We start from the raw sequence: 24,066 nt of genomic DNA, 5'->3' as shown, positions 1-24,066 counted from the left end.
TTTTTTGGCACCATATGGAGTCCTGTCATAACACTTGAGTGAATTACTACAATGAAGAGTTTCCACAAGTTTGACAACAGTCCCTTAATAACCTTTGCTACATTAACCAGCAGTTAAGTCACAATAACACCAAACCCTCGCTTAAGAGAGTTCATAAACATTTACACAAGATCGGTAGTTACAACCAACAATAAACCGTCCGCACCAGTATTAATGACCCTGTACGTGTCACCAAGAGCCTACTAAATACAGATGTCTAGGTCATAAATGAAACCTTCCCTGTATAATCTGCATATCCTGAAAAGCGCTGTCATACACTGCCATATACTGCACATATGAGGGAGGGTAAATAACCATGTTCTGGGGGGGACTAGGCAAAGATTGGAAACAGATTTCAGCCGACATCAATTTGTGGGAAAACCGGTTAAAAGACTGCACAGAGTGCCATTGGAAAACCAGCAGAATTTCTTCTATTCATCCTTTAAAAGCGTAATGGGGGGTATGATGAAAAGCCAGTGGCGTGTGAGTAAAATGCAGATGAATGTTCAGACAATTTATGCAGTTCATAAAGGTAGTTATTGTTTCTCTGCCAGAGCGTGGAGAAAGGCTACAGGGAAGAGGAAAATCCAATTACTTACCCACAAATAATATGTAAACTGCAGTGCAAAAATAGCAATGCCTTCATTGTCAAAAGACCCAGCTACTGATCGGGATATGTAGCCTGGCACTATAGCTATGAAGCAGGCCGCTAGAAGTCCTGCTCCCTGGTTCCACAGTTCTCGAGTAAGCAAAAAGGTGGATATTGATGTAAGGCCGCTGAAAACAGGTGCTAGGAATACACACACATCTCTTATATGAACTGTGATGTTCAGCATATTTAATATCCAATGGAAAAGGCCGGCTGTCACCATCAATCCTGGATACACCTGCAAGGGCGAAAAAAAATGTAATTAAAAATGACAGCTTTAAAACAGATACATGTATACCTAATGCTGTAAACTGTATTACTTGCTATAGAAGCTATAGGTTTTTCTTAAAGGAGTACTCCGGAGCGCTGGTGCTTAAAAAAAAGTTTACCTCATCTGATAGCTCTTTCAAAGACCTTTCCAACGATACCTCATTTGGCCCAGCCATTCTCTTGTAATTGCCACCTGTAGCAGTAAGCAGCCATGTCATAAAGACTACATTTCCCATGACTCCCTGCGCCAGCTTCCTGTTAGCTGCTGCTCTCTTCCCCCCCCCCCCCCCAGGAAATTATAATAAATTATAATAAAGTGACGCACACAGCTCCTTCCCTTGTGGTTATCTCCTCCCATTCTCCTCCTCCCAGCTCATCAGCCCTGTCCATGTGCCCACTAGCCCACTGATCCACCCATCCATGTGCCCACTAGCCCACTGATCCATGGGCCTCACTAGCCCACTGATCCATGTGCCCACTAGCCCACTGATCCATGTGCCCACTAGCCCACTGATTCATGTGCCCACTAGCCCACTGATTCATGTGCCCACTAGCCCACTGATTCATGTGCCCACTAGCCCACTGATTCATGTGCCCACTAGCCCACTGATTCATGTGCCCACTAGCCCACTGATCCACCCATCCATGTGCCCACTAGCCCACTGATCCATGTGCCCACTAGCCCACTGATCCATGTGCCCACTAGCCCACTGATCCATGTGCCCACTAGCCCACTGATCCACCCATCCATGTGCCCACTAGCCCACTGATCCATGTGCCCACTAGCGCAGTGTTTCCCAACCAGGGTGCCTCCAGCTGTTGCAAAACTACAACTCCCAGCATGCCCAGACAGCCTTCAGCTGCCGGGCATGCTGGGAGTTGTAGTTTTGCAACAGCTGGAGGCACCCTGGTTGGGAAACACTGCGCTAGCGGTGTCACAAGAATGCCGCAGCACTATGCAAATAGTGTAGGGCTAACTTAGGCAGCGATAGGAGCCTAGCGTTAGTCCTACGCTATTTGCATAGTACTGCGCATGCGCAGAGTAAATTAACTTTGTGGGAGTAGCTGACTCCGGGCTGGGAGGCCGGCACAGCCCGCAGTGACTCATGGGAGCGATGAGTCACCGGCGGAGATGGCGCCGGATCGTGAAGACGACGCGGTCGAGCGTCAAAGGACCCAGCTTCCGGCCAGATGGAAAAGCGAGGAGAAGTCCGGGAAGAAGCCGACATGGACAACGTGAGTATATTAAAATGTGATAACTTTTATTAATGCTTCATTTCCCCCATAAACAAGTTGTGTCGGAGTACTCCTTTAATCCTTTTAATAAACAAAATCTCAAAAAATACACAAATTAACCATACATAATGTTTTTCTTTATGTACCATAACAGGGATCCATTCCGGTGGACCATCCTATCCATTTATATGAGGGAAAGCTGGGTGTTATTTGACTCATTTACATTTTTTTTTTTATAGCCCCTTTAAACTCCCTTAGTCATCAGCCAAATTTAGTCCTTAATAGAGATGAGTGAACTTACAGTAAATTCGATTCATCACGAACTTCTCGGCTTGGCAGTTGATTGCTTATCCTGCATGAATTAGTTCAGCTTTCAGGTGCTCCGTGGGGCTGGAAAAGGTGGATACAGTCCTAGGAAAGAGTCTCCTAGGACTGTATCCACCTTTTCCAGCCCACCGGAGCACCGGAAAGCTGAACTAATTTATGCAGGATAAGTCATCAACTGCCGAGCCGAGAAGTTCGTGACGAATCGAATTTACTGTAAGTTCGCTCATCTCTAGTGTCAAGCATTGATAAATCCCCCCACCCCTCAGGGTTTAAAAATTGTGGCAGATTTAGCATTGCAAATGTGGCATATTCTTAAACCTCACTTAAAAAGGGGCAAATTGCTTTGCGAGAAAAGGGCATTGTGACTTTATTGTACCAAAGGTTTGGTGAAAAGTAAGCCTAGTAATTTGGGCTTAACCTGTTAACGACCATGGACGTCTATACTAGTCCAATGGCCGTTACCGGGGTATAACGCGGGCTCCCAGCTGATTCCTGTAGCTGGGGGAAGGCGATCGCCGCGGGCAGCTATTAACCCTTTAGATCGCCGCTGCTGCTGGACCTCTACTGCTGCGGTGGCTCCGGTGCTCTGAATGATAAAGCCTGGCAGGGTCAAGACTTTATCAATCGAGCACAGAGCACACAGATCAATGTGGTTCTACGAAACCATATTGATCTGTATGAGGAATCTAATGATTCCTCCTAACAGTCCCCTAAGGGAACTAAAAGTGTTAAAAAAAAAAAAAAAAAAAAAAAAAAAACAAGTTTAAAAACACACATTAATCCCTTTCCTTATTAAAAGTTTAAATCACCCCCCTTTTCCCAAATTCCATATAAAAAGAAAAATTATATATAGAGACAAAAGTAAACATATGTAGTATCGACGCATGCGTAAATGTCCGAACTATAGAGATATATCGTAAATTAAACCGCATGGTCAATGGTTTATGCGCAAATAATTTCCAAAGACCAAAATAGAGTATTTTTGGTTACTTTTTATACCATAAAAAAAGGAATAAAAAGCGATCAAATAGTCCGAACGAAAATGGTACCAATTAAAACTTCAGATCATGGCGCAAAAAAAAAATGAGCCCTCATACCGCCATGAACTGGAAAAATAAAAAAAAAGTTTAGGGGCCAGAAGGTCAATTTTAAATGTATTAATTTCCGTGCATGTAGTTATGATTTTTTCCAAAAGTAAGACAAAATCAAACCTATATAAATAGGGTATAATTTTAATCATATGGACCTACAGAATAAAGATAAGGTGTCATTTTTTTACCGAAAAATTTACTGTGTAGAACTGGAAACCCCCCAAAATTTACTAAATGGTGTTTTTTCTTCAATTTTGTCGTACAATGATTTTTTTTCCTGTTTCGCTGTAGATTTTTGGGTAAAACTGATGTCATTACAAAGTAGAATTGGTGGCACAAAAAATAAGCCATCATATGGATTTTAAGGTGCAAAATTGAAAGGGTTATTTTTAAAAGGGGAGGAGGAAAAAATGAAAGTGCAAAAACAGAAAAAAAGCTTGGTCCTTAAGGGGTTAAAGGGGTTCTCTGGTGCACAACTTATGCCTTAAAGGGGTTATCCAGGAAAAAACGTTTTTTTTTTATATATATCAACTGGCTCCAGAAAGTTAAACAGATTTGTAAATTACTTCTATTAAAAAAATCTTAATCCTTTCAGTACTTATGAGCTTCTGAAGTTATGGTTGTTTTTTTTTTCTGTCTAAGTGCTCTCTGATGACACGTGTCTCGGGAACCGCCCAGTTTAGAAGAGGTTTGCTATGGGGATTTGCATCTAAACTGGGCGGTTCCCGAGACACATCATCAGCGAGCACTTAGAAAAGAACAACCTTAACTTCAGAAGCTCATAAGTACTGAAAGGATTAAGATTTTTTTAATAGAAGTAATTTACAAATCTGTTTAACTTTCTGGAGCCAGTTGATATCTAAAAAAATTTCCTGGAATACCCCTTTAACTACAGGATAAGAGAAATGTCTGAGAAGGACTAAGTAGTTAAGCATAAAAAAATGCTCCCAAAAAAGGACCAGTGTACAGGTCTATCGGAGCACAAGAGATGCCCTTGTACAGCACAGAGCTCCTGGTGACTGTTAGGATATCTTGATTTAGTCCATTTTAGAAGTTAAAATGATTATAATAATATTAATGTGTAAACAATACAGTTTATAATAACGACCATGGGAGAGATTTATCAAAACCTGTCCAGAGGAAAAAGTTGCCTAGTTGCCCATAGCAACCAATCAGATTGCTTCAGTAGTGATCTGATTGGTTGCTATGGGCAACTTGGCAACTTTTTCTCTGGACAGGTTTTGATAAATCATCCCCCATATCCAGAACCAGTCCCTGACTGCAGTAGTGTAGTATAGATGGGACCGCAATGCTTATAACCCCCGGCTGTATATACAAAGATTGAGAACAAAACTCAGACTCAAGAGTGTGATCGAGGAGCCAAACCTAAGCCACTGATTCTTTTTTTTGTCATTTTAGAAACACTTAAAAATGTGCAAAATGGCCATTAAAGTAGTTTAAGGGCAGGGAACAAAACACGGGAATCAGTTTTAGCAGTCACATGTCCTATTTCTAGCATCACTGGCTTTGTGGTGCCTGTGGGTATGGCGTGACGTGTGATTGCCCACGGGGGTTTACAGGCCACCAGTAAGAATTGTCAGCAAGGGACTGAGGTGGGTTCTGTTTTTTTCCCCCCTTCTTATTTTGATAGATCATTTGCAGCTGTACAAAACATGTAAAAGGCAGGGTTAACACAAAAACCCTCACTGAAAAGGCAAGGACATAGGGGACATTTAGCAATGATTTTACCCCCTTTGATTATTTTTTGACGCATATAGGGGGGCATTTACTAAGGGGTTTAGTCAGTTTTTTCTGACTATTTTTGGCGCAAAATTGTCGCAATTGCGCCTACCCTATAAATTGTGCGACTTTCCCTAGCAAGAGCTAGAAAGTCAAAAAAAAATTTCCCGCTTAATTTACGCAAGTTTTCAGTTTTTACTTGCAGTGGTCAGGAATTTATTAACTGAGACAGTCGCAGTTGCGCAATAAACTGTCGCAACGGCCATAAAAATTGACTAAATTTACTCCAGCTCCAACATGGAGCAGGAAAAGCTGCTGCCGCCCGGGCTCCGACATACTTTCTCCCCGCTACCCTCACTGCGCTACCGGGACACTGCAGTGATTTACATCCCCCCTCTCACCTGCCAGCGCCACACAACTCCCATCTGTCTGCTGTTGCAAGACTACAAGTCCCAGCATGGCCTTACAGTGAGGACACGCTGGGAGTTGTAGTCTTGTAGCAGCGGGAGCTGAGCGGCGCGGGCGGGAGACAAGGGGGGGGGGGGGGGGGGGGGTAGCGGGGAGACCGTATGAGGAGCCCGGGCGGGAGACAAAGGGGGTTGCGGGGAGGCCGTATGAGGAGCCCGGGCGGCTGCACTGTAATGTCAGCCCGGGCTCCTGCCCTGAGAGCCATAGGCTTTGGCTGTCAGGGCATGCTGGGTGTTGTAGTTTTGCAACAGCTGGAGGGCCACAGTTTGCAGACCACTGGTGTGTGGTCTGTAAACTGTAGTCCTCCAGCTGTTGCAAAACTAAACAGCTGAAGGGGACCGGCGAAGAAGTTCACTTACCCTTCCGAGGCTCCAGCGACGATCGCTGCCGGAGATCGTCGTGCAGCGCTGGATCCTACGGAAGCCGGTAAGTTGCGCAAGCTTCCCAACCAGGGTGCCTCCAAATGTTGCAAGACTACAACTCCCAGCATGCCTGGACACCCTTTGGCTGTCCGGGCATGCTGGGAGTTGTAGTTTTGCAACAGCTGCAGGCACCCTTGCTGGGAAACACTGGCCTAAAACAGTGTTTCCCAACCAGGGTGCCTCCAGATGTTGCAAGACTACAACTCCCAGCATGCCTGGACAGCCATTGGCTGTCCGGGCATGCTGGGAGTTGTAGTTTTGCAACAGCTGGAGGCACCCTTGTTGGGAAACACTGGCCTAAAACAGTGTTTCCCAACCAGGGTGCCTCCAGATGTTGCAAGACTACAACTCCCAGCATGCCTGGACAGCCATTGGCTGTCCGGGCATGCTGGGAGTTGTAGTTTTGCAACAGCTGGAGGCACCCTTGTTGGGAAACACTGGCCTAAAACAGTGTTTCCCAACCAGGGTGCCTCCAGATGTTGCAAGACTACAACTCCCAGCATGCCTGGACAGCCATTGGCTGTCCAGGCATGCTGGGAGTTGTAGTTTTGCAACAGCTGGAGGGCCACAGTTTGCAGACCCCTGGTTTGTGGTCTGTAAACTGTAGTCCTCCAGCTGTTGCAAAACTAAACAGCTGAAGGGGACCGGCGAAGAGGTTCACTTACCCTTCCGAGGCTCCAGCGACGATCGCTGTCGGAGATCGTCGCGCGGCAGTGTCGTGCAGCGCTGGATCCTACGGAAGCCGGTAAGTTGCGCAGGCTTCCCAACCAGGGTGCCTCCAGTTGTTGCAAGACTACAACTCCCAGCATGCCTGGACAGCCTTTGACTGTCCAGGCATGCTGGGGCTTGTAGTTTTGCAACATCTGGAGGCACCCTGGTTGGGAAACACTGTTTTAGGCCAGTGTTTCCCAGCCAGGTTGCCTCCAGATGTTGCAAAACTACAACTCCCAGCATGCCTAGACAGCCTTTGAATGTCCAGGCATGCTGGGACTTGTAGTTTTGCAACATCTGGAGGCACCCTGGTTGGGAAACACTGTTTTAGGCCAGTGTTTCCCAGCCAGGTTGCCTCCAGATGTTGCAAAACTACAACTCCCAGCATGCCTAGACAGCCTTTGACTGTCCAGGCATGCTGGGGCTTGTAGTTTTGCAACATCTGGAGGCACCCTGGTTGGGAAACACTGGCCTAAAACAGTGTTTCCCAACCAGGGTGCCTCCAGATGTTGCAAAACTACAAGTCCCAGGTTGGGAAACACTGTGCCCGGCCTCCGCCCCACCTTACTGTAAGGGCATGCTGGGAGTTGTAGTCCTGCAGCTGGGGGCAGGGGACAAGCTTGTCACATTTATTATCACCTGCTCACACATCTCCTGCACCACACAACTACAACTCCCAGCATGTCCTTACTGTAAGGGCATGCTGGCAGTTTTAGTCGTGCGGGGCGGGAGATGTGTGAGCAGGTGATAATAAATGTACTAACCCATTTTTTTGTTTTCTTCTCATTTCAGATCCGTTTATCCTGTGGACTCCTTCGGATTCGGTGGACTACTTCGATGACCAGCGTTTTTCTTTGTTTGATTTTAATAAAATGGTTAACGAGGGCTTGTGGGGGAGTGTTTTTTTTAATAAAAAATTTTTAAAACCTGTTGTGTTTTTTTCTTACTTTACTAGACAGGCTTAGTAGTGGAAGCTGTCTTATAGACAGAGTCCATTACTAACCTGGGCTTAGCGCTAGCCACAAAAACAGCTAGTGCTAACCCCCTATTATTACCCCGGTACCCAACGCCACAGGGGTGCCGGGAAGAGCCGGTACCAACAGGCCTGGAGCGTCAAAAATGGCGCTCCTGGGCCTAGGCGGTAACAGGCTGGCGTTATTTAGGCTGGGGAGGGCCAGTAACAATGGTCCTCGCCCACCCTGGGAACGTCAGGCTGTTACTGTTTGGTTGGTATTTGGCTGAGAATGAAAATAGGGGGGACCCTATGCGTTTTTTTTTTTAAATAAATAATTAAATATATTAAAAAAACGCATAGGGTCCCCCTATTTTTATTCTCAACCAAATACCAACCAAACAGTAACAGCCTGACGTTACCAGGGTGGGCGAGGACCATTGTTACTGGCCCTCCCCAACCTAAATAACGCCAGCCTGTTACCGCCTAGGCCCAGGAGCGCCATTTTTGACGATCCGGGCCTGTTGGTACCGGCTCTTCCCGGCACCCCTGTGGTGTTGGGTACCGGGGTAATAATTGGGGGTTAGCGCTAGCTGTTTTTGTGGCTAACGCTAAGCCCGGCTTAGTAATGGACTCAGTCTATAAGACAGCTTCCACTACTAAGCCTGTCTAGTAAAGTAAAATAAAAATAAAACACAACAGGTTTTAAAAAAAATTTATTACAAAAAACACTCCCCCACAAGCCCTCGTTAACCATTTTATTAACATCAAGCAAAGAAAAACGCTGGTCATCGAAGTAGTCCACCGAATCCGAAGGAGTCCACAGGATACACAGATCTGTAGAAGAAGTAACCAAAAAAAAAAAAAGTGTAAGTACATTTAGGGAGAAAAAAACTGTGTTAAAAAAATGTAATAAACACACACACACACACACACACACACTAAACGCCGTTTACCACTTCTGAGCCATGACTGCAATTTACAGTGATCCCTCAACTTACAATGGCCTCAACATAAAATAGTTTCAACATACAATGGTCTTTTCTGGACCATCGTAAGTTGAAACCAGACTCAACATACAATGCTACAGACAGTCCAGATCTGTAAAACGTGTCAATGGCTGGAAGAACCAACCAATCAAAATGGGCATTCACTGGTAAAACCCCTGTATTACTGAAGTGTATGCACTGACTGGTATTACATGTTCTGTACACTTTACCTGTATCAGGGTTAGCTGCTCTTTTGGACACCAGGTGAGGGCAACTCCATTACTTGTTTTGGACATTGCCTGTACTGTACAGGACCCCTGAAGAAGCTCCTGTCCTCTACATAGACCAGTGTTTGCCAAGCAGGGTGGCCCCATTTTTTGCAAAACTACAACTCCCAGGATGCCCGGACAGCCTTTGGCTGTCCAGGCATGCTGGGAGTTATAGTTTTGCAACAGCTGGAGGCTCCCTGCTTGGGAAACACTGACATAGACAGTGATTACAGCTCCCAGCAGATCTTTATTACTTTTATATGTAAGGATTTGCTTCATCTATATCAGTTATCTACTTATTTTTCTTTGTCACTTTTTCCTATTTTTGGATGACATTTTGGTGCCTTTAGAACCAATTACCCTGTTTCCATAGAGTTATGGTCTCAACATACAATGGTTTCAACTTACAATGGTTTTCCTGGAACCAATTAATATTGTAACTTGAGGGACCACTGTAGTTATTGAATTATTTAGATGTGGTGAAAAAGCTAAAAAAAAACTCAAAAACAAAAGATCCAGAAGGAAACCTAGCAGCCAAACCTATTCAGACAGCAGGAAAAAGGAACAGACTATTTTTTCTACTACATGAAGTAAATTTCCCACTTTTGCCTATGTGTGCCAAATTTATTAATGCCGTGCAACAATTTAGTAAATTTGTCGCAGATAGTCAAAAATGAAGTAGAAAAAAACAGGGTAAAAACCAGACTACATAGTAAAAGATTAGTAAATGCCCCCCATAGTCTTTTGTGCTTCTTTTTTGGTGGAATATTTTAAGATGTTTTCTATTGTTCGTGCACTGAGGAGCGAAAAATGCAGTGGACACCAGTTTATTACCTGCGCTAGGTTTGTTTACGCTGTCAGACATTGCGCATTGACGACATTTTTAACGCAAATATAGAACATCAAGGAGCACACGTAGCAAAGTGTCAGAAAGCATTAACTGCTTCTGCCTCCAGTCAGATTATCTCTGGGATACTTAAAACCTGTTCCATGTACCTTTTAAAAACAATGCAATTTTTATGGACCGCCAGTGATCTTTCCTTTGAAAATATTTTAAAGGAAAATGGTCACTCGTTTACCCGCAGTATAACGCAACACACGGGGTTATAGTGCAGGTGAACAGGAGACTGAAGCGGGGTCTCGGGGTTTCTGTGTCTAAAATATCCCAAAATACTTTGACACAGTTCAAACTTCCAACTGTGTAAAATTCAAACTCCCTGTGTTCTTTATGAGTGAAGGAAATTATACCTGTGTAGTGCAACCATGGTGACCATACAGCTAAGAATATACCACTGTAGGGAGGGAGCAGGAGGTATGGCTGTTAGGTGTGAGTGTGTGCACCTCTAATATATATATTAGAGGTGCACCGAAATGGAAATTTCAGAACCGAAACGAAACCGAAATAAAAAAAAATTAAAAATGTCCGGCCGAAACGGATACCGAAATCGAAAAGGACTTCTCCCCGTCTTCTGGTAAAATGCAGCCAGGGCTGGTGCAAGGATTTTTGCCGCCCTAGGCAAAAGCTCATTTTGCCGCCCCTTGACTCCGCCCCTTGACACGCCTTACCCTACTACTGGGGTGACACACTGTAACAAACCTCCTCATATCACTAATATATACACACACACATATATATATACATATACATATATACATATATATACACACACACATATATACACACACATATATACACACACACACACACACATATACACACACACACACACACACATATACACACACACACACACACACATATACACACACACACACACACACATATACACACACACACACACACACATATACACACACACACACACACACATATACACACACACACACACACACATATACACACACACACACACACACACATATACACACACACACACACATATATATATATATATATATATATATATATATATATATATATATATATATATATATATATATATATATATATATATATATATATATATATATATATATATATATATATATATATATATATATATATATATATATATATATATATATATATGCGACCAGCTGCACATCTCTACGTAATGGCGGATGTGCGGCCGATGACTGATTACAAAAGGTCCATGCTTGATCACTACCAAGCCATGTAGTAAGCTTGTTAAAGAGCACCGATTTAGGAGATGGTGCTCATGTGGGAGAGGCGTCAGGTGGAGTTCTAAAGCCCTCAGATTTAATCTATAGAGACAGTCCTATTACACTGACCATATTTGTCGTGGTTTAATATGGAACAGACAGCACCTGCACACTGCTTTCTGTTACCAAGATAACTGGTGCATGAAAACCACTTTGCCTTCTCCATTCATATACGCCTTTGTGGTTAAACTTGGGGTATGTTCTCAGATTATTTCACTATGTTTGGTGTATGCACTTGAAAAGGACTGACTGGGAGTCTTATTTCATGGGGATGCATTCAGTAAAAACCACATGGCTTTTTCAGTATGTGTCTTTACCGTTGGTTAAAGGAAAAACAGTCACCTGTTCCCCCGCACTATAAACCGATACACCGGGTTAAAGTGTGGGTGAACAGGAGACCGATGCAGGGTCTCTGACTGCTATACCTATCTGCAGTCCGGAGCCCCGATCCTCCAAAGGTCCCCCTTCTTCCTGCGCTCACTTGCACACAGAGGAGGGTCTCGCCGGCTAGATGTAAATATTCACAAGCGCCGGCCCATCACCGGTCATGTGAGCACTTGTGCCTACTGAGCGCTCACGTGACCGGTGATGTGTCGGCGCTTATGAATATTTAAATCTACCTGTCGAGACGGCAGTCTAGTTGGGAAACCCTGATCTAGACAAACATTACATAATATTGATTCTAGATCTTTATTTTGTGAAGGTGCAATGTTTGTGTGAGCTATTTAGGCCACATTGTTTATACCCCATCAATAGCGTCTTCACTCCTCTGAATATTGATGTTACTCCATGTAATACAAAACAACGGTACAAAGACATCCAAAAAAGTGAAAAGGCAGCAGAATTGTGTTACATATGATCCCACTAGAGATGAGCGAATTTACAGTAAATTAGATTCGTCACAAACTTCTCGGCTCGGCAGTTGATGACTTTTCCTGAATAAATGAGTTCAGCTTTCAGGTGCTCCCGTGGGCTGGAAAAGGTGGACAGTCCTAGGAGACTCTTTCCTAGGACTGTATCCACCTTTTCCAGCCCACCGGAGCACCTGAAGGCTGAACTAATTTATGCAGGATAAGCCATCAACTGCCGAGCCGAGAAGTTTGCGACGAATCGAATATACTGTAAATTCGCTCATCTCTAGATCCCACAAGTAAATCTTTGCTAAATTTACACCCATTAAAACCAACTTTGTGCGGGCACTTACCGTCCCACCGACTATTCTCCCCAGTGGATACCATGCTCGCTCATCAAACCAATTCAAAAATTCATAAAACCCTTGGGACGCTAGATGATGTGTGGATCTGTAGTTGAACCTGGAAAAAGCAGAGAGAAGAGTTAAAACGGTTCAACTAAATAACCCTTTCTTAAACTATATCATGCTTCACATTTGGTTAAAGACAACAAATTCAATGTCATCCTATGGTGCGCGCATGCGCACACGCGCGCGCGCACACACACACACACCAGAATGGAGAGGATATTACTACAGAAAGAGAGGTACACCACCCGAACTATGTTGTATATTTAGAGACTTACTCAGCACGTAACCCCCCCATGTATAGTGCTGGAATCTTACCAAATGTTCTGGATGTGTCATATCGCACCAGCCTGCTACATAAAATGTGCCACCATCTTCTTATATTCTCTATGCCAGTGTTTCCCAACCAGGGTGCCTCTAGCTGTTGCAAAACTACAACTCCCAGCATGCCCGGACAGCCGAAGGCTGTCCGGGCATGCTGGGAGTTGTAGTTTTGCAACAGCTGGAGGCACCCTGGTTGGGAAACTCTGCTCTATGCTTAGGACTAGAGATGAGCAAACTTACAGTAAATTCGATTTGTCACAAACTTCTCGGCTCAGCAGTTGATGACTTTTCCTGCATAAATTAGTTCAGCTTTCAGGTGCTCCGGTGGGCTGGAAAAGGTGGATACAGTCCTAGGAAAGAGTCTCCTAGGACTGTATCCACCTTTTCCAGCCCACGGGAGCACCTGAAAGCTGAACTCATTGATGCAGGATAAATCATCAACTGCCGAGCCGAGAAGTTCGTGACGAATCGAATTTACTGTAAGTTCGCTCATCTCTACTTAGGACAAACAGTTTAAACTCTAGCATTCTGAGTATTTCATTATGGGTTTAAAAAAAAAAATAATTAATAAAAAAATAAAATGAACGTACAATTGTCTGACCACTGGCTGAGCGAGTCGTCACTGCTGAGATGGGTCGTCTCAAAAGTAAAACAATAAGATGTATGTGGTAATAATAAATAATAATGATGATAATCATGATAATATTATTATTATTCTTATCTTCATCATAGAGGGCCCAGCACCACATGAAAACATTCCTCTATTCAGAATACCCCTTTGAGGGGATGATCTCATTTTGGCACAGTTTTTGGAAGAGCCTCTTTTTGTAGACCGGGACTGAAGTGAGCTGTAGAGTGCTATGGAACTTGTCCGTGCTTTATCAGCTGCAGCAGTGTTCATCAACCAGGGTGTCTCCAGCTGTTGCACACTAAAACTCCCAGCATGCCTGGACTGTCAAAGGCTATCTGGGCCTGCTAGGAGTTGTAGTTTGGCCACAGCTGGAGGCACACTGGTTGGGAAACACTGAGCTACAAGGAGGTAAATAAAATGTGTCAATGGAAATTAAACAGGGCTACAAAACTTGAGCAAGCAGAATTTTTTTTGAAGCATATGAATAAAATCATATTTTATATCAGTAGCCGTTAAAGGGGTTATCCAGTGATACAATTTTTTTTCTAGTAATGTCCTCAGCCTGCCTTACAAATTCATAAAAACTAGAATTCTTTCTCAGTTTCCTCGTAGCTTTTGGTATCAGGAAAGCCCCACCTCCAGCCAACCCCCGGAGATGGCCCGAGCATTAGACGTGGGGTCACAGTGTGGCTCAGCCAATCCCCATGCGCAGCGTTGTGCCACCTCGGCCAGTGATTTGTGAGGTTCCCGGCTGCAGCTCCAGGACACCAGTGTCACCGCTTGTGGACAGAGTGCCCTAATACCGAAGGGACAAGGGAGCAGAGAAGAGTAAAAGTTTATTTTACTAGGCAGGCTGGGGACATTGCTAGAAAAAAAATAAGTTTGCACTAGACAACCCCTTTAAGTTGCCAGCATAAAAGCATAAAAATAGCTTATTTGTGCAGAAAGTTGCAGAAAAAGCTTTATGAATTCCAATGCCATTATAACCAATGTGGCTGGACCAATACCAGGTATCACACTATGTACCCAGATTTTGGGCACAATGAATACCAATATTTGGCCTGCATGGTAAATACTCTATAAGGGGAATATCGGTCATCAGAACTTGACAGGTACTGTAATTTTCTAAAACCTGCCTCTTGCCGCAGTTGACCTGTCAGGGAGAAGCGGCTGGATTTTACGCTTTTTCATACCTAGTGCATAGTCTGAACTCCTAGATCTGTGAAATAACCCTACAAATGTTAAGGAATACATTACATGGCTGAGGCGTATTCACTGCAATTCATCCATGTCAAATCCTTACACAGCAAAGAGCAGCCTAGTGTTAGCCTAACAGTGTTAGATTCTGTTCTCTTTAAAGGAGAATATAAAATCTTTATCTACCTCTCTATTATACACAAATAAGATATTCATATGGTCTGACTCCTTACTGAAGCAATATGCATAAAGACTTTTGTAATGAAAAATTTAGCATGAAAAAAAAAAAACGATGCTGTCACCAATGGTTTGGAGAACTCTGATCTGCGCTGAGGACAGGAGCTCCTCTGGTTAGTGGCTAAAGATTCAATGGTTTCTTCTTATCAGCGACCATAAATCCTTTACCTAAAATACCAGTATTGTATGACTCAATGGCCATTCAAACAGAATTTGTCATCACAAAAGGACCTAATTTTAAATCAAGTTTTTATGTGAAATTTTTGTTTTAAAGCATTTTTGACAATTTTCTTCAAATTTTCCATTTCGCTATACTTTAAAATATGCCTGAAATATTAATATATTTACCGTATTTTTCGCCGTATAAGACGCACTTCTTCCCCAAAACTGGGGGGGGGGAAGTTGGTGCGTCTTATACGGCGAATACACACCTATCAGGTCGGTCCCTGCGGCCATCAACGGCCGGGAGCCGCGGCTAATACAGGACATCACCGATCGCAGTGATGCCCTGTATTAACCCTTCAGACGCAGCGATCAAAGCTGACCGCCGCGTCTGAAGCGAAAGCGACACTAACCCGGCTGCTCAGTCGGGCTGTTCCGGACCGCCGTGGTGAAATCGCGGCGTCCCGAACAGCTTACAGGACACCGGGAGGGACCTTACCTGCCTCCTCGGTGTCTGCTCCGTGCTGGGATCCCCTGCATGGCTGGCGCTCTCCGACGTCATGTCATCGCGCACGCCGTCCCGTCAGCCAATAGGAGCGGCGTGGCGTGATGACGGCGACGGAGAGAGTGGATCCTGGGGAAGAAGACGTCCGGAGCATCGGGGACACCACGGGGACGCGGCGACAGCAATGGAGCGACATCCAGGGCAGAAAAAAAAAAAAAAAAAAGGAAGAGAAACAGATATAATAAATTTCATATTGAGGTCAGTGGGATGAATCTTTAATTTCTCAATTTGCACCCGTTTTTCCAATCAGTTTTTGATCAGTTATTACTTCTGAGCATGCTCAGAAAAGGTCAGCGCATCTAGGAAGTAACCAAAAGATAATGGACAATAAAAAAAAATTTTTTAAAAATTGATTAAAATCCGATGCAAAAGGATGCCACTTAAATGGCATCCCTTTGCTTGCTTTTTTTTTAGTATAGTCTATTTAGCAGCAATGATGGGAGAATAGCAGGATGGAAGAGAAGGCCATGTGAATATAGCCTTACACATCTTTCCCTAGCAGTGTACAGGGAGAGGTGGGTCGGGTGAAAAGTAGCTTCCAGGACCTGCTCCGTGGACTACTTACACAGGTCCTGAGCGTCCCAGACTGGCAATGCTTGCACCAGTTTTACGCTGCCTGCGGTTTGGACAACATAAAACTGATGACATCTTCCCCTTTAACAGTAGTAAAAATAAAAACTTTCTGACACTGCTGTGTCCGACTAAGATGTATTGCATTTCATGAAAAATAGCCTTGAATTAAATCCTGCAGAAAATAGCGGGTCAATTTCCTCCAATAAACATGTAGGTTGGTTCCCCACCACTGAGCAGTAACATACGGTCAGCTCAGCATCAGCTTTCTGCTTATAAAGCAGCCGGTGTCTGTACATGTGTTGATATGAAAACTGAATTCTCTATTATCGTTCTGCTCAGTTAGAAGGTGGTTTCAGCTCCCAAAAGAGACAATGCTGATAATTCCGGAGACAAAATCCTGTAGTCTCTATCAGACACTTCAAAGAGCCAGTCTAATACATATCAATTAGGAAATGCAAGGAGCAAATTTTACACAACCATAATAACTAACCCCTTCCTGCAAATGGACACAGCATTAAGTCATTACTCCAATTGTGTGTAATGATATGCCATGTGGATGGTATGGACTTCAATGCTGTGCCATTAACCGAGGGCAAATAAGGCCGGCAGCGTCAAAAGGAGAATTACATCTCTACCAGTAATTTATTTCTCGGAGAACAAAATTATCGGTTAGCAGAAATCCCAAAAGTCTAATTCTTTTCTACCCCAATCTGCAACACACATACAATGGTTGACTGGTGGCATCAAAATAGGTAGATTTGGTCATCACATACCTACTTTGTATGGTCAAGTTTAGAGGTCAGGGTGAAAAACTGCAGTTTTTTGTTTTGTTCTTTTACGGGTGCATTCATATACACGATATCCTTTGTGTATTTGATGCTGCAGATTCAAAGCAGCGTTTAATAATTTATTTTACATTATATTTTTGCAGCACTAAATATGTGCCGGAAACTGTACATGTAAATACACCCATTACAAAGATCACATTTAGGGTATGTTCACACATACAGGATCCTGCGCAGATTTGATGCGCAGGATTTGTAACTGCCGATTAGAAGCTGTGCTCAGTCATTTAGTTTACATTGAAATACAGCAGCAAATCCTGCGCATCAAATCTGCGTACGTGTGAACGTACCCTTAAAAGGGGCGGTATACCATTTCAAACCAAATACCGGTGTGTATTTGTCTTACAATCAGGGCTGTGGAGTCGGTAGATAAATGTTCCGACTCCTCTGTACTCCCAACTCCGACTCCTCTGTATTAATATGCAAATGTATTTTATACATTCCTTGAAGGAAAGAAAGGTAACATACATGTCATTACCACAGGACTACTGGCTGGGAAGCCAACAGTCTACTGTATTGAACAGTTTGTGTGCTGATCTGCTGCTGAAGATAGGGCAGTGGGAGGATCAAGGAAGGGGCATTTATTATAAAACATGATTTCCCTAGTAGAATCCCGTAGTCATGTTTAAAGTTTAAAGGGGTACTCCGCCCCTAGACATTTTATCCCCGGGGTCCCGCTGCTGGTGACCACCGGGATCGCCGCTGCGGCACCGTGCTTTCATTACTACACAGAGCGAGTTCGGGGGACGGATACAGAGCGATACAGTGGACAGAGCAGCGTAATGTCATAGCTCCGCCCCTCGTGACATCACGGTCCGCCCCCTTAATGCAAGTCTATGGAAAGGGGCGTGAAGACCGCCACGCCCCCTCCCATAGACTTGTATTGAGGGGGCTGGCCGTGACACCACGAGGAGCAGAGCCATGACGTAACGGTGCTCCAACCCCTGTATCGCCCGTCATTACGCACAGAGCGAACTCGCGGGGGTCCCCAGCAGCGGGACCCCGGCGATCTGACATCTTATCCCCTATCCTTTGGATAGGGGATAAGATGTCTAGATGCGGAGTACCCCTTTAAGCTAACAATCGCGTTTACAAGTTTTTATAGCCTTAGCTGAATGGCAGCAGTTTTTCCAATGGTTTACAGCTTCAGTCTTGAACTATTGACCCTCCATTCCCTTCACTTATACAAGTGTCTCTAGTCCTGCAAAAAACATATTTCCTTAACCCCTTATCAGTGAGAGGCTAGGTTACACATGAGTTCCCTGTAACAGCAGAACACAACACTATGGAAAGTATAAGTATTGCCGCTTCTAATTGTGCGTTGTGTGCCATATAGTAAAGCACATGAAAAGCATGCTTCTTCACGGTCACTTAACGTGTTCGTTTTGCGGTTATGTGAGGCACTGTATGCATTGGTCTTTATTCTTAAAGTAGAGAAGTCATTAGTTATAACTTTTTGTGAATTGGGACATTCAAACTTGCTTTTTTTTTTATTCCAATCTAAATTTAGTAGGAGTCTGTGCATTGTTTGCAGACTCCAGGTACCCAAAATTTCATTCGACTCCACAGCCCTGCTTACAATATTAATCTTTCACATACCACAATACCGTTTCCATAGCAACCAACTCCAATGTGCGATGGCGTAGAGAAACGTCCGGCTGCACAGCATCTCTGGGAAGTTTAGTCCGAGACGCACTGAAGTGACTGAAGAGCTGGGAGGGGACTACAAATTCCGGCGGGCACGGGAAACTCTAGCAGAACTGCGGAGGCATGGAGGAGAGTTACTGGGCAGCCTGACCAAGACCCCGTGTACCATGGTGAGGACCCCTGACTACCTGACACTATACTGATGAACCAAACACTGCCCCCCGACCACAAATACCATTAAATACCGTGAAACCGCAATCATTTAGAAAAATACAGCGATATACATTTTTGGTCCCCCCTCTGGACCCCGGACGCAATCCTCTTTATGTCAGAAATTGCAATGCCTGGGCCCCACTGTCCCTCAGCCAATCAATGGCAGAGGTGGGACATTGCCACAGCCAGTGATTAACTGAGCAGCAGTGTGACACTATGGTCCCAGGAGTCATGATTTCTGACATGGAGGACACTGGAGGCACCGCCAAAAGGTTACAGACCACTTCAAAATGTACTGGGGAATTTAGATTGTGAGCCCCAATAGGGACAGTGACCAATTTAATTGAACAGCGCAGGGTTTACTTTATAAAATATTATTTTGTGCTCTAGAAGCAGTGGATGGTAGGAAAGTGTCAACATGCTGGGAGATTCCATTTTTGTTTAGTAGAGGACTATGATCAAGTAGCCTTCGAGATTGATCTTTTCCGAGCTTTAAGAAAAATCAATTTGAAAAAAAAAAGGAAAAATTTTAAATTAGACCAGAAGGAGAGTTCCCAGTGAGCATTGGACCACTTGGTTTAAGTGAGTCACAGGTTTTATATTGGGTTTACCACCTACCCCAGTGAGTGTAAGGTTTAGGGAGCATATAAATTCCCTTAAAACCGGTAAAGGCTATCCTAGGCTAATGCAACATGTAAAAATATAATGATTCCAGAGTTTTACAATTTTAGGGCATTGAACAAATGGTTGCAGCGGCAGGCGGAGACATATGGAACCTTTTACTACAAAGGGAAGCGAAATGGATTTTAAAAAACCAATGCATTAGGAAATCTTTGTTTTAACGATAGACTGGATAGTTAAGGTTTCCTTTTTGTTTTTAAAAAGGAAAAACTCATTAAAACTCCCCCTGCACTAACCAGAGGTACTGGCTGGTTGTGCGGGAGATGCTTATTAATATGCTGCCTACCATGCCCAGGTCCATCCAGCCATTTGCCGTTTATCTTCATTATTCCTTATATGCAAATGATCTTTTAACTGGCACGGACGGGATTACATGCCTTCATCTGGCATTGTGACGTCAGCACCGCTCGTCTTATGAATATTCATCCCTTCCCGATGCCTCTCCTCCCCACTCTGTACAGGACTCCGCTGCACATGTGCCGCTTCCTGTGTACACCTGGAAGCAGCCTCAGCCCAGTGGAGTCCTGTACAGAGCGGGGAGGAGAGGGAGAGGCACCGGAAGGGGATAAATATTCATAAGCTGGGCGATGCTGCGGACGAGCGGTGCTGACGTCACAGTGCCAGATGAAGTAATGTAATCCCGTCCGTGCCAGTTAGAAGATCATTTGCTCCGGCAAATTCGGACGGCAAATACTGGGTCCTGATGGACCCCATTGTATTCTATAGCCGCCCTTATTTTCGGAGATCAAAGCCGGAGAAAGACTGTGGAAGAACTTTTTTTTTCCTCCGGCTTTTCTCCATCCAAAATAATGGGCTTCACAATGCCCGAGATAGCCAGCAGTGTGAAATTGGGCCTAAATTTTTATATTATCTTATCTGTAACGCCACTTTCCCGTGATGTGGATGGATTATGTGTATTTACCTATCCCCAGGTAACACAAGTGATTGGTCTGAAAAAGCGCTGTTTGTTCGGCACGAAAGCGGCTGTTCACCCGTTACATCCACGGACCCTGGCATCCTGCTATATGGAGTTTTAAACTGCACCAAGAATAAAGAAAATTACCACATGAGCGACTTCCAAAACAGTGAGTACTCCCCTTTCTCCTTTTTGCTGCAATTGCTGTGGACTGCTTTCAAAAGGAGGGAGCCGCAGAGTGGTCCTGCATTTATGTTATGCTGCTGTTGCTAATGCTCACAGACAGGAGGTCTTTGGTAAGAGGCAGCGCCGATCTCTGCCTCTTACCAGAGTAGTTAGGAATATCCCTTTAACATATATAATATAAATGTATAAAAAGTGTTCCTGTTACTTTCATTTTTATTTGTTTGACATGTCACACAGAAATCAAAAATTTTGATCAGGCCGTTTCTGGGTGTTCCAGACCCCCTACAGATTGTTAAACAGAGCAAGGAAATGCACAAAGTTAAGCTTTCACTTCACATCTCTCTGCCTCATAGCAGGATATTGCCTCCAGTGTAAAAGTCTATCAAGCCAATCTTATGCAAAGAAACTAGGAGAGCGCTTAGCTGCACGCTTCTGCTGCCTCTAACTGGCAAGCGGTAGGGGTCTGACAGGGCCACTTGTTAAATCAAGCTTTTAGGTCTAATATATTTTTAGCAGGCCATTTACAGTTCTGCTTTGGTCATAACTTGCATTTCCTTTGAATTAAAAATGCAAGGGAATCTTTTTATTAAAATGGGCATCAGTTATTTCTCCTGGAAATACACAAATAGCGCATTTATCTATCAACAGGGCAGGTCCCAAAGTTTAATACTGACAGGTGCCCATGTTCTCACCTATTGATACATTTTACTACCTGCCTATATAAAACTGTTGCATAAATGGCGTGGTCCATCATCAAAGGCTATCGATCTTTATTTTGTACAGGGCATACAGAAGATCCGCTATCATACAATGTCTACTGCAGTGGTCTCTGTGGATGTCTGGATGTTGCAAAACTTCAACTCCCAGCATGTCCAGACAGTCAACGGTTGTCCGGGCATGCTGGGAGTGCCCACAGTTTGAGACCACTGGTCTACTGTATAAACCCAATTTTTCCCCATTGAAGGCTTTAGAATGTAGATTCAGTGCAGCCCAGACACAAAAGCTGAACTCATTAACCAGAGTGCTGAAGTGAATGGTGAACTTCCTGTAAGAACAAGGATTTGCATGAGCTGATAATGTGACCTCCAGCAGCTGCTTTCTTCACGCTTTACTAAAGAAGTCCAATGGGTTTTTATTAAGATCTGACAATGGCTTGGTTGGCCGGGTTTAAAGTACAACTGATAGAGTCTTTACAGGGAAACCATTAAAGTGGGATTCCAGGCAAATTAAAAGATTTCATCAGTCAAATCCTCTATACACTAAGTGTATTATCCTTTATACACTAAGAGCTGTTGGCATGAATAAAAGCCAAAGCAAGATATCGTATAGTATTGTGATAACCAGATTGTGTACTCTAGCTTGGCAGAGACTCTTATTAAAAAAGCCTCCCTCTGTTCAACACACCGGTGTGGAGAAAAAAAATAAATAAAATTATGCAGTAGTGATGGGAAAAATTGAAGAGAACGAATTTTCTAAACAATTTTTTTTACATTTTCTATCGGTATGATTCATGTGAGTGGGCAGGGACATGAAAACGTGGCAGACAACCAAAAAAATGGCAAAGGAGTCCATGTGATTTTTAACCCCTTAAGGACACAGGGTTTTTCCATTTTTTCCTCCTCACCTTTAAAAAATCATAACTCAATTTTGCACCTAAAAATCCATATGATGGCTTATTTTTTGCACCACCAATTCTACTTTGTAATGACATCTGTCATTTTACCCAAAAATCTACGGCGAAACGGAAAAAAAAAACTCATTGAGAGACCAATTTGAAAAAAAAATAAAAATAAATGTAATTTCGTAACTTTTGGGGGCTTCTGTTTCTACGCCGTACATTTTTCAGTAAAAAGACACTTTATTCTGTAGGTCCATACGATTAAAAGGATACCCTACTTGTATCTGTTTGATTTTGTCGTACTTCTGAAAAAAAAGCATAACTACATGCAGGAAAATTTATATATGTTTAAAATCGTCATCTTCTGATCCCTATAACTTGATTTTTTCCGCGTATCGGTTGGTATGAGGGCTCATTTTTTGCGCAGCGATTTGAAGTTTTTAGCAGTACCATTTTTGTATTGATCGGACTAGTTGATCGCTTTTTATTCATTTTTCATGATAAAAGTGACCAAAAATACACTATTTTGGACTTTGGAATTTTTTTGCACATACGCCATTGACTATGCGGTTTAATTAATGATCTATTTTATAATTCGGACATTTCCGCACGCGGCAATACCACATGTTTATTTTTATTTACACTTTTTAAATGGGAAGGGGGGGGGGGTGATTCAAACTTTTATTAGGGAAGGGGTTAAATTATCAATGTGATCAATGATTCGGTGATCAATGATTCTGCCGCTTGACTGCTCATGCCTGGATCTCAGGCACTGAGCAGTCATTCGGCGATCGGACACCAGGAGGCAAGGTAGGAGACCCTCCTCGTGTGCCACAGCTGTTCAGGATGCCACGATTTTGCAGCGGACATCCCAAACAGCACCCTGAGCTAGCCGCCAGTGATTCACTTTAGACGCGGCGTTCAACTTTGAACTCCACGTCTAAAGGGTTAATAGCGCACGGCACCGCGATCATTGCCGCGCACTATTAGCCACGGATCCCGGCTGTTGTTAGAGGCCGGGCCCGACCCGATATGATGCGGGGCCACGCCGTGGCCCTGCGTTATAGAAAGGACTCAGAACGTACCAGTTCTCAACTACCTCAGGCTATGTCTCTAACTACTAACACCCCTCCTGCTCTTAAGAACAATTTCAGAGCTTTAAAAAGCTGTGTATCTTACCTTTCTTCTTGCCCACGTAGTGCAATTTCCCTGCAGGAGAAAGTGGGTGTTTTCCAGCAGGCATGACATCACTGAAGCCTGCTGGGGGACAACTTCCACCCTCACATTGTTGCAGCATTATGATGAACAGAAGACCTCAAGCTCTGTGCATGTTTCAGTCTGTGCAGATTTCAGAGAGGCTCTCCTTCAGCTGTCAGTCTGTGTGGTTTTCTGTGAGAATCTGTAGAGCTTTCACTTTTTGTACAGCTGACAATCAAGATCCATGCAAAGAAACACTTCCTTGGTTCAGACTCCTGCCAGGCCAGGAGGAGACCGATCTCACTGTATTAATAGCCACATAGTGACCGTTTTTTTATATTCCATTTTAAACATTTATGTTGATAATTTTAAAAGCAAGTGAATGGGAAAGTGTCTGCTAATTACTCAAGGAACACTATATTTAAAAAAGAATTTGTTATTTTGGCGACAGGTACTCTTAACATTTTTT

The 24,066-nt window shown here is 43.7% G+C and overlaps 1 protein-coding gene across 3 annotated transcripts in view; it reads right to left on the bottom strand.

Moving 5' to 3' along the window:
- Positions 1-24,066, bottom strand: part of STT3B (STT3 oligosaccharyltransferase complex catalytic subunit B) — a 169,911-nt gene that overhangs the window by 99,107 nt on the left and 46,738 nt on the right. For all 3 annotated transcript variants that reach the window (XM_056520086.1, XM_056520084.1, XM_056520085.1), the window contains exons 2-3: positions 12,552-12,660; positions 639-926 (exon numbers count right to left, since the gene is read on the bottom strand). In XM_056520086.1, the coding sequence (XP_056376061.1) occupies positions 639-911 (273 nt within the window). In that variant the 5' untranslated portion in view covers positions 912-926; positions 12,552-12,660. The remainder of the gene's footprint in view (positions 1-638; positions 927-12,551; positions 12,661-24,066) is intronic.

The sequence above is a fragment of the Hyla sarda genome, chromosome 5, assembly GCF_029499605.1.
Source record: "Hyla sarda isolate aHylSar1 chromosome 5, aHylSar1.hap1, whole genome shotgun sequence".
NCBI classification, from domain to species: domain Eukaryota; kingdom Metazoa; phylum Chordata; class Amphibia; order Anura; family Hylidae; genus Hyla; species Hyla sarda.
The sequence above is the reverse complement of the archived record's forward strand: the minus strand, read 5'-3'. Positions and strand labels throughout refer to the sequence as shown.